Source organism: Gracilinanus agilis, chromosome 2, assembly GCF_016433145.1.
Source record: "Gracilinanus agilis isolate LMUSP501 chromosome 2, AgileGrace, whole genome shotgun sequence".
NCBI classification, from domain to species: domain Eukaryota; kingdom Metazoa; phylum Chordata; class Mammalia; order Didelphimorphia; family Didelphidae; genus Gracilinanus; species Gracilinanus agilis.
Window position 1 is genome coordinate 452,356,790 of NC_058131.1, and position 18,676 is coordinate 452,375,465.

Consider the following 18,676-nt stretch of genomic DNA (forward strand, 5'->3'; position numbering starts at 1 on the left):
GAAATTACTCTCTAAAGTTACCATTTTACCAAACATGATAGTTGCTTTTTCTGCCTGCTCTGGTTAGGCTGGGCTTTGATAGGGAATGAATGGTATGGTATGAACAAAGTTACTGGCTGATGAAGTGCTATTTTTACATACATGCAATATCCCATACATACTATTTGGCACATAGTAGATGCTTAATAAAATCTTGTTGATAGGTTGATTGATATAATGTTGCCCCAAACAATGTTATTTTGTAAGAACACTTTTATCATCATATTGCACTGTGAGATCACAAAACTCTTTTTCAGCATCTTTGGTGAATTATTTCTTTTGTAGTATCATTCCCATGGAAGTGGGAGGACACTCCCTATAATGTTGATTCACTTAACACCATGGAACCAATGAGCAATGTCAGATGGGGTATTCTTGTATGCCTCTTAATTTTGATGCTAACTGATGCCCATTTCTTAGTCATGGCCTCAATCATGATAGCACTATTTGGTGCAACCATGATAGACTTCATCTGTCTAAAGCTTTGCGCTTAGCTTATTGACCACCAATTTTTAGACATAATGCACTGACTAAATGTTTTTGTAATTTTATTGGAAAATTAGTTACCATATTTCCTGGTTAAAATGACCAAAGAATAAGAGGGAAAAAAATCGCAGTAAATGTAAGAAATATAAGAACAAAAAACTCCAGCATGTTTTTCAGAGAAAATTTTTATATATAAATAATATTCCTTCAGTCTAATTCAGGTCAAATGAAACCTAGTTTTTGGAGAAAAACCCTTTCTTTTATATGATATGCAATACTATTAATGCTAAGTAAATTAATATAGACAACTGGAACCAAAATGACTTTAATGTGGCATAGTCAAATGGTAGAGGGAAGACAAATTTTAAAAGAATGTGTCTAAGCTTACTTATTTTTAGAATACTGATTCTCATAATATGTATTTATACTATCCCATCAGGAATTATCTTTCACTTAAAACTGTTTCTTTTTACCTTTTACCAAATGAACAACCACATGCATAAATGAAAAACCCAAGGTACATGCATAGTTACTTTATAGGTTTTCCTTCTGGCATAGTATAAATAAAATATGTGTCATGAATACTTAAATACTTTCCCTCCTATATTTGGAATGGCTAGATGTGCACAAAGATTAATGAATCTCATTAGTTATTATCAATAATGTAAAAAGGAATACTACTTTCTGTCAAGAAAACATTTCCATGATACAGTCACACATAGACATGCGTGCCCTTTTCTAAGAATATTTCAATCATCATTATATTGCTATATGCACGCTACAACATTATTAGTTTGACGAATGAAGCTCCCTTTTAAGGCAATCTGTATGAAATTGTATTATAAAATATTTTTTGTTGTATAAAATTGCAATTAAACATGAAAAACTCAACAAATTGATATACTACCCATAACTCCTAAGAATTAAACCTAGAGAAAAAAACCCTTAAAATTTTAAGCTGCTTTGCAACCATCCTTTACTAAAAGTTAGATACATTACACCATTCTAGCAGCAGATTAATAAATAAGAATTAAATATTCTATTGTACAAAAACATAGAATGGCTGATTTAAAAGTAAAGAAATTGGGGACAATTCTTACACAAAACATGTTCATTAAGAAACATTAAGACCATGTTCAAATAAAAAATTGTCAGTGCTAAAACCAACTCTAGAGAAAATCACAGGAGTTATTTTAAAATGATATGGCATCCTTGTTGCAAATATTATTTTTTTAAAAGAACTGAGCTTCCAGGAACTAAGAAGACTGTCTCATAGCTTTTATTAAGCAAACTTTATATAACTACCACATAGTGGCAAGAGATAAAATAGCTGTTTCCAGCTACAGAAAGTACTGAATCCTACTCTAAACATTGAGAGGTCACCTACGAGAAAGAAAGAAAGTAATATTTCAATATATATTTCATTTCCTTGAAGGCATTTAAAAAACATAAACCCATTTTCATTTTCTCATCTTTTGAAGAGTATTGCTCAGTAACTATTTTCATGGCCAGCCAAAATGTAGAGATTGCTGTGTGCTGTAGGATTTTCTGTTGGCCTACTTTCCAAAACAACAACCCTGCAATTAAAACAAACAAACAAAAAAGGCCTGTTTAGAAGTAAAAATACACGTTGCATGCTTCAAATAATAACACTGCACCAGAAATTTATAAGACTACATAAGCAACACAGAAGTGGAATGGCTTTCAATTCAATTAGAGTAGTTTGACAATATTTTACCTAAAAGATAAGGAACCTCTATTATATGGGATTACTCTGGGAGGGGCAAAGGAGGTATACAGGGAGCAACTTTAGGCAATGGAAAAACAAAATATAATAAAAAGTTTAAAATAAAAAGGTAAAAACCAGAAACATCAAAACACAATAATGAAAAGTACAGATATCACCTTTCTCCCCCCACTCTTTTCTCTATAGGGTATATGTAAGCAGGAACAATTATGGACCACAACAGAATACTTTTTCTGAGGATGAGGAGTAAGTTGATAGAAATACAGATTAAATTTGAGTACTATTGAAATTAAGAATAGGGAATATAATCCCCCTCACATTTACATGATACTACATTTTGAGCTGGAAAGAACTTTAAAGATCATGTAGTTTAACTTCCTCATTTTATAGATAAAGCCTCAGAGAAATCAAGAGAAGTATCCATCACTGCACAGGTAGCGAATATTTGGGCAGAACTTCTGCTCTGTTTGTTGTTAACAAAATCCATTTAATCCTGGACTTCTTCCTTCTTATCTTTCTTTCATCTTCTGACCCTCATGGAAACAAACCTGGCTCCCCTAACCACTCTCTCCAGGACAGCCCCCTCCCACCTCCCTGGCCACTCTGAGAGGAGACCAAGAGGAATAGGCAAACTCCTGGCTCTTCACAAATCCTTCCAGACTTTTCTTCCCTCTGTTCTCATGATTCATTTGCTCCTTTGATCACCCTGTTCTGATCCTTGTAATTATTATTAGCCTCTGGGTCATTTCCTCTTTACTCAAGTGCCTGGTTTTCTTCAGGACTTGGCTTATCATTTCTTTCCGAATTTGCCTATTCTCATACTGGAGCACTATGATATTCCTGTTGATATGCCTCTTCTTCTTCTTCTTTTTTTTTAAACCCTTGTACTTCGGTGTATTGTCTCATAAGTGTAAGAGTGGTAAGGGTAGGCAATGGGGGTCAAGTGACTTGCCCAGGGTCACACAGCTGGGAAGTGGCTGAGGCCGGGTTTGAACCTAGGACCTCCTGTCTCTAGGCTTGACTCTCACTCCACTGAGCTACCCAGCTGCCCCCTGATATGCCTCTTGAACACGCCTGTTTCTCTTTTCATCAACTTAACTCCCCTGACCTGTATCTTCATTGTTTCAGGGAAAGTCATACCTTAGATCTCACCATCACAATAAATGAACCACCTCCATGCTCTCAAATTCTAACATTACATTCTCTGCTCATAATTCATTGCTTCCATCTCTCCCTTTGCCTTATTTCTCCTAAACTTGTTCATCATCACCATTAATCTTTCTTTCTCCTCTTCTACCACCTAAGCTGGGCCATACTTTCTACAGGTCTGTCTTCCCATCTATTGACTTTTGCTGTGAGGTGGCGCAGTGCATTATTTTTCTGCCATTGCCTTCTGTAATGTTTTGTCGGGAGCTATTAAGAGAAATTAGAATCTCAAATAGATATTTTTATCTGGACCCCCTCAAAAGATCAATACAGACCGGCCGAGCCGTGTATTGGCTTTTCTCCCTTTCAGGTTCGAGACGGAGTGGGCTATCTAAGATAAAAATCTGAGATTCCTCTTTTGATTCCTTTCATAATTCCCACCTTCCTTTAAAATGCATTATAGTCTTATTGAAAAAGCTTTGGGCTCTCAGCAATCCAGCAGGAGTGGGGCTAACACTGTTCCCCTTTGACAGAGAATGCAGCTGCCTAGAACGGCCAAGGTCAAACCCTTGGCAGGGCATTTTGCCCAGAATTAAAGTAAAATAATGAGGCTCAAAAAAAAATTTTTAATACCATCAAGGCTGAGAACTTCAGGGGCTTTCTGGCCTAACAAGATGTCCCAGGATCCACTTAAAGATAACACATATAGTTGATAGTTTAGCATAGGTTTTTTATCTACACCTGGAGGCTTCTAAGGCTTTTGTTTTAACTATAGTAAAAATTCTGTTCTCTGTAACTGTGGGAAACTTTCTTGGGCTTTTGGGGTAAGGAGATCTTTAATTTCCTTTATAATAAATTTGTGACTCCAGTATCTCTTGGAGCATTATAAGCTAACAAGCTGTGCTTCCAATCTGTTTCATTCTTTACATCCGACGCTAGGCCACTCAGATAAGTCTCTGGTTATAGAGCAGGATCTCTATAATGTTCTAGTGAGTTTGTATGCTAAAATGGGGTTGCCTTTGGTTTACATGTTTCTTTGGTTGGCAAGGAGATTATGTTTGCTAAATGCAATGGTTTTTAGGCTCTTTTGGCCTTCTCATTTTGGCCAGTCACACGGAATTATAGACTTTGGGGGAAGAAAGTAGGATTTCAGAGATCTAGTCCAACTCATACACAAAAGGAATTCCCATTGTATTATATCTGATAAGTGGTCATCTTCTGCTTCAAGTCCAAGAAGGGGGCACCTATCACCTCTTCAAGGCAAGCTACAGTTTCTTTTGGAAGCAACTTTCCTCTTTGCAGTTTCAACCCACTGCTCTGATTTCTGGAGCAAAAGAGAACAAGTCTTGAAATATTTGAAGACAGTTATGCACTCCACAAATATTCTCTACCTGGTTCTCACAAATTATTCACCTAACACATGGCCCTTCAAGGCCATCCTGGTTGCCCCTCTCTCCTTCTTAGTAGCAAAGTTCTTCTTAAAACCCCAAAATGAACATAATATTCCAAATGAGGTCTGATAAGAGCAGAGTAAAATGGAACAGCTGCTAGTTTAATCCTGGAAGCTATACCCTATGATTATAATAGCTCTTTTGGTTCAGTCATTCTATTACTTATACTGAGCTTGCAGTCTACTAACCTAGCCTTCCTCAATCCACCTTTGTAGAATTACTGCTTTCTATCCAAGCCCCACTCCCATCTTTTGATGAAGCTGAATTTTTAGTATACAAGAATAAATCTTTACTTATAGCTCTATTGGGTTTCATCTTATTAAAATTAGCACAATGTGCTAGCCTGTCAAATACTTTTGGATTCTGACTTTGTCATCTGGTGTGTTGGAAGCTATCCTTTCTAGCTCCTAACAAATGAGTCGGTCATCTGTAAGTTTGATGAGCAACTATCTTTTATCTAAAACATTGAAAAAAAAGTTAATTATTCCAAAGCCAAGCACAGATCTCTGGAGTACTCTCCTGAATACCGTCTGCTATGTTGATATTGAACCTTTTACAATTATACTTTGAGTACTGAACCATCTGATTGAAATAATCCAAATCTCTCCATCTTCTCCACAATAATAGTATAAGATATTTTATCAAAAGCTTTGCATACTTCTTTAAGAAATATTGATGAGAGTCAATGTCATAACTATTTCTTGCTTTTGGGAGTCATCTTATTTTAAAAGGATAACTTGTAATTGCATGTGGTAGCTTCTCATCTCTCATTATTCTAACAATGTTAATTTTTAGCATTATTTTATGTGCAGTCAATGGGCTGACTGGACACAAGAAGCTGATTCTGATATGATTCCCACATTGGTAGCCAGTTATTTCCTGTATGTCAGTTTTATTGCATATGTGTGTGTGTATGTATGTATGTATGTATGTATGTATGTATGTTTTTCCCCAATGCTAGCAATAAAGATTTATTAGTCAAACGTGTGCCAACTTTAATTTATATCTATATAATATCTATATATCTTTTGTATAATCTATCTACATATACACACATATGTATTTATAGTGTATGCATAAAACACATATCTATTAGACAATGCAAGCATTAATCATACTAGAAACAAACCACTAATCTGATTTCCTAACAGTTCCTAGTAATTGTGTCTCATACTGGTACTCAATGACAAGGCTCCCTTTCTGACCCTCTGGAGGCTGTGATTTTCCCTCTGAAAAGGTTCCCTGACATGTCTGGAAATCTCTGTCAATCAATGCTGCCCTTAAGCAAATAGAACCACGGTAGATGCTTGAATCTCAAATGAAGGGAACACAGGAGCCAGTCTCAGTGGTGGCCTAAGGTCAGCCGGGGTGGAATGGATTTCTTAAGAGTTTTAGATATGAATGTTAGTTGACCTTTTTATATTCTGGAAGAAAATATTCATAATCAAGGCTTGAGTGTCTAATTTCTTGATGCCAAACCATATTTCATTGTCTTACCCGTTATTGTCTTCACAATGAAACTAAATATTAAAATTTGTTTATTAAATATGCATATCTTGTCAAGTTCTTTATTGAATCCCTCTATTTCGTCATTCTTTGCAAAATTATTGGTTAATAAGTTGTATTTTTTCATCACAGTCCTTCTTATGCTCATCATGAGTACTAAAAAAGAACTATCTTATGTAATGATTTCACTTACTGTTTAAGGAAACAGAGCGAAACCAAGTTGTTCTCTACCATTTATAATCTGGGTGACTTTGCTTTACCTCTATGGTGCTTAGTTTCCTCATCTGTTAAAACAGACAAACAAGATAATCTCTAAAGTCTTGTTTAGCTCCATATCTTTCTTATGAACTCCTTAATTTTCTTAAAAAAGGAAAACTTGTGAGCCATCCATTTGGCTGCACCTTTTACACCTTCTCATTTCATGTCAGTATTGATATGGTTCATTTTATGAAAAGATCTCAATATCAATAATTAAACTGTTTTTTGTTAAGCCTTTATCTTTTGTCTTAGAATTGAAACTAAATAACAGTTCTAAGACAGAAGAATGGTAAGGGCTAGGCAAGTGGGGTTAAGGGACTTGCGCAGGATCACACAAGTGTCTGAGGCCAGATTTGAACTGATTATTTAAAATGGTGTGCCTCTTTCCTTTGCTGGAGTGCATAAGACTGAGTGCCATTTTTTTTTATACCATTGCCCCCAAATTCATCATCTAATGGCCAACCTGCTCATTTAAGGACCAGTGTGGTCCAGTGTGGTCCTTAAATAGTCTGTTATTGGGACTAGCAAAAGAAGAATCAAAATACAAATCACTCAGTGGACAATGATAGTAAAATTTAGCATACAACTTTCATAGTATAAAGGCATTATCCATGTTCATTTGTAATTGGAAAAAGAAACAAACTGGTTATGTATCAAAAATGAGACAATACATGGACAGCCTGATTTATGCTCCCAAATAGTAACAAAATCAAGAGAGGTCTCTAGCATGTTAAACTTTTAGCATTTATGGAAACATCTAGATAAGATTTACATAAGATGAGATGGCATGGAGGAAGAAGAAAGGGTAGGTTGCCAATTGTATCAGAAGATGAAATCACGGTTGTAGTATAAGACATATTTTAATTTTTTTTAAACTCTTACTTTCTATCTTAGTAACAACTCAAATATAAGAATGGCAAGGGCTAGGCAAGTGGAGTTAATTGATTTGTCCAGGATCACATAGTTAGGAAGTATGTGAATCCAGCTTTGAAGCTAGGTTCATCTCCTGAGTCCCATAGCGATCTCTATTGATCCATGTTTTAACACTTTCATTTTTCTTTGCATTTTAAAGGACATGTGTTTTTTTAACTAAAGGAGAAACTTCTATTTTAAATAAACATTACTTGAAGCGTCAGATCAAATTAAATCAAGGGGTTATATAAAGGTTGTCTTTGGTCAATAAACACTACAGTAATCTTTTTAGCAGTAGGTTTAACCTTTATAGCAAGCAAGAAAGGAAGAATGGATATTTTATTTCCATGTAGAAGGAAGTTAGAGCCTGCTAGAAGGAAAATCTTTAATTTTCTCCACAAAAAGAGATTTAGCCAAGTCTCCTTAATTTAGACTATTTTTTTTTGATGGATGAGTAAATGCTGAAAATTCAACCTGATTTTAAAAATGATTGTTAAGATAATAAAAAAATTTAGAACAATTACAGAGTCTGATAATCTTCATAAAAATGAAATATCTTAATTTTAACTTTGAGTGATCATGACTAACACTCTTTGGAAGAGCTTAGACAAGTAAGAGATTTCTCAACTGACTGATTAAAATATTAGACTATTTCAACATGGAATTTAAAATTTTTCTTAAAAATGTCTAAGAATACCATAAGTTCCATTTTTAACATATATTTGTATTCCTTTAATTTTTAAAAAAAAATTGTTACCTGTCAGAGCCTAATAAACGGAAAACTCTAGTTTCATCTGAAATCTCCTGGGTAACCTAAAAAAAATTAATAGAGTCAGTTTAGCTAGCATGCTAAATAATAACCATTAATGTTTTATTCATGTGTAACAGAAAAAATAGTAAGATTTCATAATAATAAGCATTTATTTTAGGCAATAATTCTTTCAAATCAATTCAGAATTTACTGAGAGTCTACTACAGACTAGGTATGTAAGAAAGTGAGAAGATACACATAAGACATGGTCTCTGTTGGAGAGAAGAGGAATGCACAAAACAATTAGCTGATAATACAAGAATATGTATTGAGTTGTGTGAAACATGTTATAAGCATCAAAGTAGGGAGATCAATTTTATCTATGTATTCTAATCCCTTACACTTTTTGAGAATTTGTTCCATTAATAATCTTTGCTCACTATTTCATTCATTTCTTCTCTGCCTATAATTATGCTCAATACCCTTTATTCTAAAAACCAACCCACCATAAGCAGTCAAACACCTTCAGCTACTGTCCCAATTTCTTCCTTTCCTTGTTAAATTTCTTAAAAGATTTGTCTACTTCCATTATCTCTACTTAAAAAAAAAATCAATACTGAATATTGGTTCCAAGGCAGAGTAATAAATGGTAAGGGGAAGGCAATTGGCGTTAAGTAACTTGCTCAGGGTCACACAGTTAGGAAGTGTCTTAGGCCAGATTTGAACCCAGGGCCTCCCATCTCCAGACTTGGATCTCTATTCATTGAGTGACCTAGTTGCTGTCCCTCTACTTCTTGAATATTCAGTAACTTCTTGGCTTCCTAAAAATGTTTTTGTTTTTTCATTTTTGCCATGTTTGTACAGAAACTGCCCTTCCTGATTGAAGTGCAATGTTCAAAGTCCTATTCTTAGTCTTCATTCTTTTCTACATTTCCTTGAAGCACTGCTACCCATCTCTTCTCTCCTTTGGCTTCAGTGACACTATAGTGACACCTGGTTCTCTAATTTTTATAAATGACTTTAGTGGTATCCTTTGCTCTTATTTCTGAATACATTTTTCTGCCTTCTAGATATACTTCTCTTAAAAAAAAGTTTTGAAAAAGAAAAATAGTTCAGCAAAATCAACCAACACATTGATCACATCCAGCAGGATATATGTAGTATTCTATATCTATAATCTCACCTCTGAAAGGAGGAGATAAGTACATTTTCTCAACTCTTCCCCAGAGATATAGCTTGGTCATTATAATTATACAGAATTCAGATGCAATTTGTTTCCATTTACATGGCCATAGTCACTGTGTGTGTATGTTGTTTTCTTGGTTTTGCTTATTTCACTCTGTATCTGGTCATATAAATCTTCACATTCCACTCTATATTTTTCATATTGATGGTTTCTTACAATGCTGTGGTATTTATTCCAATTCACTTTGTCTACCACTTTCTCAATCAAGCAATATTTACTTTGTTTCTAGTACTTTACTGTCACAAAGAGCTTTAAATACTTTGGTATATGGCAACTATTTCTCCATCTCTGATCTCCTTGGTGTATATGCCCAGAAAAGAGATCTCTGAATCAAAAAGGATGGGCATTTGAGTCATGAAACTTTAATTCCAAACCTCTTTTCCAATTCACAGGATCCCAAGAATTCCTGTAGGTGCTCCAACTATTGTCATCTTTTATCATTTTTTCATAATTTACTGGATGTAACATGAAACTTCAAAATTGTTTTAGCTGGCTTTTATCTTACTATTAGTAATTTAGAGTACCCTTTACATACTTGTTAAAAAGTTTGTTATTTTCTTTCTGAGAACTGCTTATATCCTTTGATCATTTATATTTGGGAGAATGGCTCTTAAGCTTATATTTTTGTGTTAATTCACTACATATCTTAGATATCAGACTCACAAATATGATGTTAAGTGTATTTTTCATAATCAAGTATGCCCTTTTTTTGCCCTAGTTGTATTATTTTTATTGTACAAAAGTCTTTCAAATTTATGTAATTTAAATGACTTATTTCATCTTGTTTGTTAAGCAAACTAGGTCATAGGATCATAGATTTAGAGCCAGAAGGGACTTAAGGGGTCATCAAGACCATCCCCCTCATTTTATAGATGTGGAAACTGTAGGTCAGAGAAATTGTGATTTGCCTAGGGTCACAGAGCTAGTGTCTGAAATAGGATTTGAACCAAGGTCTTCTTGATTCTAGGCCAAATCCCTTACCCACTTCATCAAGCTACCTCTCAAATATGTTTTCTAAAGACCAGCCTATTTAAATATTGTAAAAGTGAAATTTGGGAAATGCCATCTAAAAGTATATATATTTTTATGGACATGTGGGAGACTTTGAAACTACATTTCCCATGATTCCTCATGGTAGACAGGAAGTGGGATGATGTAAGAGAAGGAATATAAACTCCTGTAGTGACTTTGAACTTCTCTCTTTAGCTACTGGGCGCAGGAGGAGAGGGGAGGTAATTATGGCTGAAGCAGCAGTTTTAAATTCTTACAAGCCCGTGGTCTAATGACTTTATCTATCAGCATGGCTTTACTTAAAACACTAATTTCTATTATTATATCAGTCTTTATTATTTTTCATCGTAATAATTAGGAGAGATTCTTTATCAGTGGGCTGGCAACTTGGCGATGATTTCTTTGGCCATACTAAACTATGAAACAAATCACTTCTGAAGAGATTGCAGCAAAATGGTAGTCAGTAAAGGGAGAAGAGAACACTAAGAATCACTTAGATCATCTATTAGTTTTTATGTGATTATTAGTATTTTAAAATAGTTGCCCCTAATTCAATAATGTGGACAAATAGATGTACTACTGGGAGGAATTAAATCACATTAGTCTTGACGTGTTTCCTATAAAGGAAACAAGAATAAAGAAGGAAGTTTCATGTGAATGGAAGGATGGCTATTATGCCCAAAGTCAACAAAGCATATAATTTCATAAGATATATGATAATTTCATATTATAGTGCTCAGAATAAGTATTTGGAAAAAGACGACTATCCAAATAAATGCGGCTAGTGTACTAGCATAGAATTCCAATGACAAAGATAGTGGAGTGGTTTGCCATTTCATTCTCCAGCTCATTTTACTGATGAGGAACTGAGGCAAACAGTATAATTTGAACTCAGTTCTTTCTGACTCTAGGTCTAGTGCTTCTATCCATTGCACCACCTAGCTGCCCCCTGAAGAACTCATTAAGACCCTCTAAATTAGATCTGCATATAGTTTGACACTGGTGATTTTAATACAAAAGTAAGAATATATGTGAGGAAGGTAGGTAATATATTGAAAAAATGTTACAGAAATAAGGAATAAGTGATGCCAAATAATAGAAGACTACATAGCCCTGTCTTTTTATATCATGGCTAGTTCTTTGATTTTTAAAAAAAATCTAAAAAAACTCTCTGGACTTAAATACCAAAAGAATTTCCCTCAAATAATACAAACTCATAAACTTGCATTTCCATACATACATGAAGAAGATTTTCCATGAAGCCATGAATTTCTATTTCATTCTGCCTGCTTTTTAAAAAAGTATATATTAACTTCTATACATTATTTTCTCAAAAAAACAAAACAAAACCTTACCTTCTGTCTTAGAATTCATACAAAGTATTGGTTCCAAGGCAGAAGAGCAATAGGGCTAGGAAACTGTGGTTAAATGACTTAAATGATAGGATCACATAGTTAGGAACTGTCTGAGGCCAGATTTGAATCTAGGATCTTCTCTCTCTAGGACTGGCTCTTTATCCACTGAGTGACTTGGCTGCCCCTATATATTACTTTCAAAATGATCTTTCTAATTTATGGCTCCTTTTGTTCTTTTCAGTGAGTCAACAAGCTTTCATAAAATTCTTACAGGATACAAAGAGAGGCAAAAGTAGTCCTTGATCTTAAGGAGCTCATTTCCTTACCGGGGAATTAACATAGAAATATGCAAGACATAAAAGTTAGGTAAGCTGGAGGTAGTTTCAGAGGAAAAACACTAACATTAAGGAAGACTAGGAAAGGCTTACAGCCACAGCTGGAACTTTAAGAAGGCCAGAGAAGCTAGGAGACAAGAGTAAAGAAGGAAAATATTCTAGGCATGGGGGGCAGTTAATAAAAATACACAATTTAGTGAGGAAGGTCTTGTGAGAACAAGGATACTAGTGTCACTGGTCACAGAATATTAGGATACTGAATCTGACACATTTCTATACTAAACTCTTTGTATGTATAGGTGTACATTTAATAATTTTTTGTCTGTTTCAGGTAAGAATAAGGTTCATTCAATATCTACCCACCTTTTCTCTTCAAGTTTGTGTGTACTCACATACCTTAATTATGAGAAATATGAAATTCTTTATTCTTTATTACCTTTTCTATTTTACTACATTCATTTTACCCTGTCTTCCTTTTACTCTCTTAAAAACTAATCAATCCACAGTTCTTTTGCATTCCTTATTTAACTCCCTTAATACCCTTTGAAGACATTATGGTTCTCAAGGACATTTGTTTCTCCTCATACTTGAATGTTAGCACATCATGATTCTGTTCTTTATAATCACTCAGATACATTTACCTCTCTAGGTTTCTCTTGACACTTTTTCTAATTCAAGGTTCTTACTTAGCAGCTCTGATCTTTTTCATCAGGAATGCTTGAAATTCTTAGAATTCTTTTTCCATGTAAGATTATACTCAGCTGTGCAGGCTAAGTTACCTAGTTGTAAGCCTCTCTGCCTTTCATAATATTTCAAGATCTCTTCCCCTTTACAGCAGAGCTGTAAAGTCTTTTAAGTCTTGTGTGGTCCTGACCACGGCTGGGTAGTATTGAACTCCCTCATTGAGAGATACCATGACATGGAGGTTCTAGATTTTGGCTATGACATTCTGAGGTCTTTTCCCTTTAGGAGGTAATAGATTATTTTTTTGGGGGGAGGACTTCTCTTTTCATTTGGCCCATTCTAATTACCAAGTTGTTGAGTCTATCTTATTATCTGATTTTTAAACTTCTTTTCAATTTCTTCCAAGAGCTCTGTTGGGGTCTGATCTTTTCTCACTTAGCCTTTTAGCCATCATGTTTCTTTTTTTGCCATTGTCGTCTTCTTCTGAGTTTATACTTTGATTTTCCCTTTCACTAAAGTAACTAAGGTTAGGATTTCTCTTTGTCTTTTGCTCACTTTTGTAGTTATTATTTTTTCCTCCATTGTTACCTTGCCTATCTGCTGAGGTTCTGCTCTGCTCTGCTCCTAAAGTGGAGAGTGCTGTTCCAAGACCATACTGTGGTTTTCTCTGGTACTTGGGTCCTGCTGTCTTTGGTCCCTCAGCATGCATTTCTAGGGGGTGGATTGGCTTCTTGTGGGGAGGCTTGCAGCAGTTTTTTCCAGCTCTGCTTTCCTTGCTTTTTGTTTTCCTGTTGTCTCTTAAATTGGGCTGTTACTGGCTCTGCCCTTCTGATGCCTCACACTTGGAAGTGGGTAGGGCTGGTGTTGAGCTGCAACTTCCCTCTGCAAGTTTTGTTGCCTCAGGTCACGGGTAGGGCTGCTCCAGGCTCTAGGTTTCATTACCTCAAGCTTCCATAGGGCTGTACCAGTGTGCCCTCTGTAAGCTCTCTCCTCTCACCACGTTGACATATTCTTCCTGCTTTCCTTTGTTTTGAGGTGCTTGATTTTCTATTTGTGTGTGTTTATAGAGTTCTGGTGAGCTGAGCAGCTTCTACTCCATCTTAGCTGCCATTATGAATCTCTCCAAGGGATCAGATTTAATGGGCTCTAAGGTTCCTTCTAGTTTTAACATTCAGTGATTCTATGGAAGTGATGCCCAGGTGAATTCTTTTTATCTCACATTGTTTTCAGGTTCTTAGCAGATCTTCAACTGTTTGTGAATTCTATTTTTTTTTAAAACCCTTACCTATCAGTACTATATACTGGTTCCAAGACAGAAGAGTAGTAAGGGCAAGGCAATGGGGATTAAGTGACTTGCCCAAGATCACACAGATAGGCTGTGTCTGAGGCCAGATTGAAACCTAGGACCTCCCATCTCTAACCCTGGCCACTGAGCTATCCAGCTGCCCCTCTGTTTGTGATTTCTTGAAACACAAGTGTCTAGGTTTTTTTTGATCATGATAAAAAATTATGATTTTTCCAAGCTAATTGCTTTTGATATCAGATATCTTATATTTTCTTCTATTTTTCAGTCATATGATTTTTGTTCTTTTTTTTTTTAACAATTGATTTCTATTTGATCTATTCTAGTTTTCTGTAGTCGTCTTACTTAGGTAATGTTTATTGTGCTTTTTTTTCTAAGCTATTTATTCTCTTTTCCATTTTTTTCTAGTGCTTCATTTTTTTTCTTACTTCATTTCTTTTAGTTATTAACACAGACATTGTAGAAAGTCCACTTTTTCCTTTAAGTCTCTTCTTGAAATTATTACAGTTTACTGTCTCCTTCTTTTGAGAGATCTCTAGGTTTGCAATCATTTTTGATAATGGTTGGTATTTTCTTTGATTTACTTGTTTTTCCATATTTAGGGTTCCTGAATTGGGCTTTGTGCCAGGGCCATTCTCCACCTCCTGCTATATTTTGTACCCATTCTTGCCTTGTCACTTAGGTTTCTGTATTGACCTCCACTTAGTGGTATTAGATCTTCCTGAATATTTAAAGTTCAGACCACTAGGCTTTCAGCATCTTCTCTGGTATCTTAGAACCCTTGAACCTGAAGTATTCTGGTCTGAGTGCTGCGGCCTCATACTGGCTACTACTGATTGAAGGCTGTCATTCTCCAGAACATCTTTACTCTGGGACTTGCTGCTTGAGGACAGAGCTTTGGCACACTCAGGTCATGCTTGAGGAACTATAATGGCCCTTTTCCTTATAGGTTTTGGGCTTCTGGCTCACAGTTTGCGTGGAAAAAGTCATTTCTAATTGGATTTTTAAATTATTTGATTTGTTGTGAATTTTAAAGTTTAACTAGAGTTGAAGCATATGGAAGCTTTTTTAAAAGTATGTAATAAATTTTACATGTTACTTTCAAAACTCTTTCTTGTCTATGCTTTCTTCTCTTTTCTTCAGTCAATAAGCTTTTTATTAAATGTTTACTATTTCATAAGCACATTCACTGTGCTCAGTGCTGGGGATACAAAGAGAGGCAAAACTCTGTATTGATTGACTGTTTTAAGAAAGAATTATTTTTATTTCAAAACAGAGGGTGGGGAGTATTAGAAAACAAGGGCTAACAACAGTGATGCATCTCATCCCCTCCAAAAGAGGAAACAAAAGTGTCAATGAAGCTTTTAAAATAAAATAATGCACAGAACAGAAGATGAAACTTCTGAGATAGTCAAGGAAAGCTTAGCAAGTTGAATTTGTGATATACTTAAAAAAATGAAACAGGTGGAATGTAGTAAAGATTTGTGTAGTTTCACTTGCAATCTTCTTACATTAAATTCCATCAGTGTGCTTCTCTTAGTGATTATCAGTTGATGTTAATTAGCTAGTCAGGCTTCATTAACTTTTAGAAGTATTTATGAAGGTTAAAACAGTTGATACAAAATATCATTGTAACTAAGGCACCACAAAGCCATAGTAGGTCTAGGGGAAAGTGTGCTCAAGCTTGGAGCACATGAGCTCCTGGAATAGAGGTTCTTTGGCTCCCTTGGTGAAGTTTTCATGAAATTCCCCATAAGCATGAACAGTGTAGCTTTTTGCTGGGCTATTTTATTATTTTTTTTTAAGAAAAAATTTCCATGGTTACATGATTATTGTTTTTACTTTCCCCTTCACCCCCTTTTGTCCCCCCCCCCCCATATCCAATGCGCATTTTCACTAGTTTTAACATGTGTGATAAATTAAGACTTATTTACATATTATTGATAGTTGTATTGGTGTGGTCATTTAGTGTTTACATTCCCCAACCATTTCCGCATCAACCCATGTGTTCAATTAGTTGTTTTTCTTCTGTGTTTCCACTCCTGCAGTTCTTCCTCTGAATGTGGGTAGCGTTCTTTACCATAAATCCATCAGAATTGTCCTGGGTCACTGCATTGCTGCCAGTACAGAAGTCCATTGCATTCGATTTTTACCACAGTGTATCAGTCTCTGTGTAATTATCCTGGTTCTGCTCCTTTCACTCTGCATCAATTCCTGGAGGTCATTCCAGTTCACATGGAATTCCTCCAGTTTATTATTCCTTTGAGCACAACAGTATTCCATCACCAGCATATACCACAATTTGTTCAGTCATTCCCTAATTGAAGGGCATCCCTTCGTTTTCCAGTTTTTTGCCACCACAAAAAACGTGGCTATAAATATTTTTGTACAAGTCTGTTTATCTATGATCTCTTTGGGGTACGAACTCTTGCTGGGCTATTTTTTTTAAACCCTTAACTTCTGTGTATTGGCTCCCAGGTGGAAGAGTGATAAGGGTGGGCAATGGGGGTCAAGTGACTTGCCCAGGGTCACACGGCTGGGAAGTGTCTGAGGTCAGATTTGAACCTAGGACCTCCTGTCTCTACGCCTGACTCTCAATCCACTGAGCTACCCAGCTGTCCCCCTGCTAGGCTATTTTAATTGGGGATTGGAGGATTAAGTGATTTAGTTGACTCCCCATTCCCATCCCACCTTTTCAGCACATGGTAAAGACTCTAAATATACTAAATAAAGGTTCATAAAGACATAAACACAGGTAATGTCCCTTGGGGTCTTTTGACTCAAAATTTAAATCACTGAAAATCAATGAAACCAATCGATAGAAACTTACTTCATCTGACTTGAAGCTTTTGCCCTGCATACCATGTTTCCAAAAGGCCAACACACTGTCTTGAAGGCATACTAAAAAAAATGAAAACTTTAAATTAAAACCAGTATATAATTTATTGTAAATTTTGCCTAAAAATTTTAATAGAACAAAGAACTAGGAAAATTCCTTTAGTAGTTGATGCAAAATCTCAATGTCTAGACCATTAATTTCTAACATTTTTGTAGATATGCCAATTAATTCTGTGCTTTGGTAATTTGTTGAAAATAGTTTTTATGAATTTTCAAAAGTATACATTACAGTCTGAATATAAAATATATAAAAATTAGATTCCAATAATAAATATCAAATCAAATTAGATAATCAATAATAGATAATATGATTTGGGTCTTAGTAATTAAGGTTTCCAAATAACAAAATTCTTACAAAAGTTCAAATGGAAATGGTAGGTAAAGTTCTCATAATAGCCATGCTATTTATAGAAATTGGAAACCTCATAATCTAGTTGGGTATAAGGTTGAATTTTTTTTTAAGAAGAATGTTCTAGCAACATGATTTTGTCCAACATTTAAAATACATTACAACTAATGGATTCTCAAGCTGCTGAAAGAAAATATTGCTACTACAAAAAGCAACTATGACTAAGAGGAAGAGTAACTTGGTAGACAGAGCCAGAATCAAAATCAAGAAAACTGGGTTAAAGACCTCCTGACTCCAGTGAAATCCTCAACCACTAAGGGTCCAAGTGCTGATCTGATCTTGTAGTGGTACTTTTCTCAGTGGGAGTTCCTTTTAATGAAACTATGAGTTTGGTCTAAGTAATAATTATGACAATAATAACATATGAGTTGTTACAGCCAGAAAGCATTCCTAATATTAATGTAAAGCTTCATGATAAGCAGTGATAGTTTGTTAAAGAAACATGCATGTTTGCAAAGGGTCTGAAGTATACTGGTAAGTCTTGGTAATGAGAGACAGGCACTAATGGTCTAGATATTAATATCTTGTCTGAGAAAGGACCTGAAAATAAATATGCATGGATGAAAACATAAAAGAGTAGGAGAAAATTATTTCAAGTTTTTATTTTGTCTTGTCATTCATCCTTTGTCTTTCATGGGGTGATGTCTTGACTTGTGTGTGAACTGGATTTAAGTGAGACAGTGGGATTTTCTAGTTCAATAAGAGTGATTCCTTTCTCCCAAATAGCTGTTTTCTTTGTTCAAAAGTTGTCCTAAGGGATCCCTGATTCCAGTGAAAACATAAATAAAATTTTAGGTTTGGAGCTTGCATGGAACTTCTGTCTTCAAGACAAGTGGAAATCTTATAGATATAAGAGGAATTTAGAATCAAAGAGCATCACAACACACCACGCAACATTTTACAGATAAAGTTATATATATCAAATGTTCTGGCATGTCACACAAATACCTTCGAGGCATGTAAAGAACTGGGTTCAATATTACTCACTTGATGCAATAAAGGGGACAATGAACAGAAACAAATGAATATAATTTTAATCATTAAAATATTTAGAAGTTTAAAAAGTTAGCTAGGACCTAAAATAACCTAAATATAGTTTGAAAAAAACATGCCTTTCTACACAAAAAGATTAGAGAAAA

At 35.1% G+C, this 18,676-nt stretch overlaps 1 protein-coding gene across 1 annotated transcript in view; it reads right to left on the bottom strand.

Moving 5' to 3' along the window:
- Positions 1-580: 580 nt before the first annotated feature.
- The window catches only part of MAP4K5 (mitogen-activated protein kinase kinase kinase kinase 5), a 232,703-nt gene continuing 214,607 nt past the window's right edge, over positions 581-18,676 (bottom strand). Inside the window, exons 31-33 of the mRNA XM_044664786.1 lie at positions 17,061-17,131; positions 8,303-8,358; positions 581-2,102 (exon numbers count right to left, since the gene is read on the bottom strand). Of these exons, the coding sequence (XP_044520721.1) occupies positions 2,015-2,102; positions 8,303-8,358; positions 17,061-17,131 (215 nt within the window). The 3' untranslated portion in view covers positions 581-2,014. The remainder of the gene's footprint in view (positions 2,103-8,302; positions 8,359-17,060; positions 17,132-18,676) is intronic.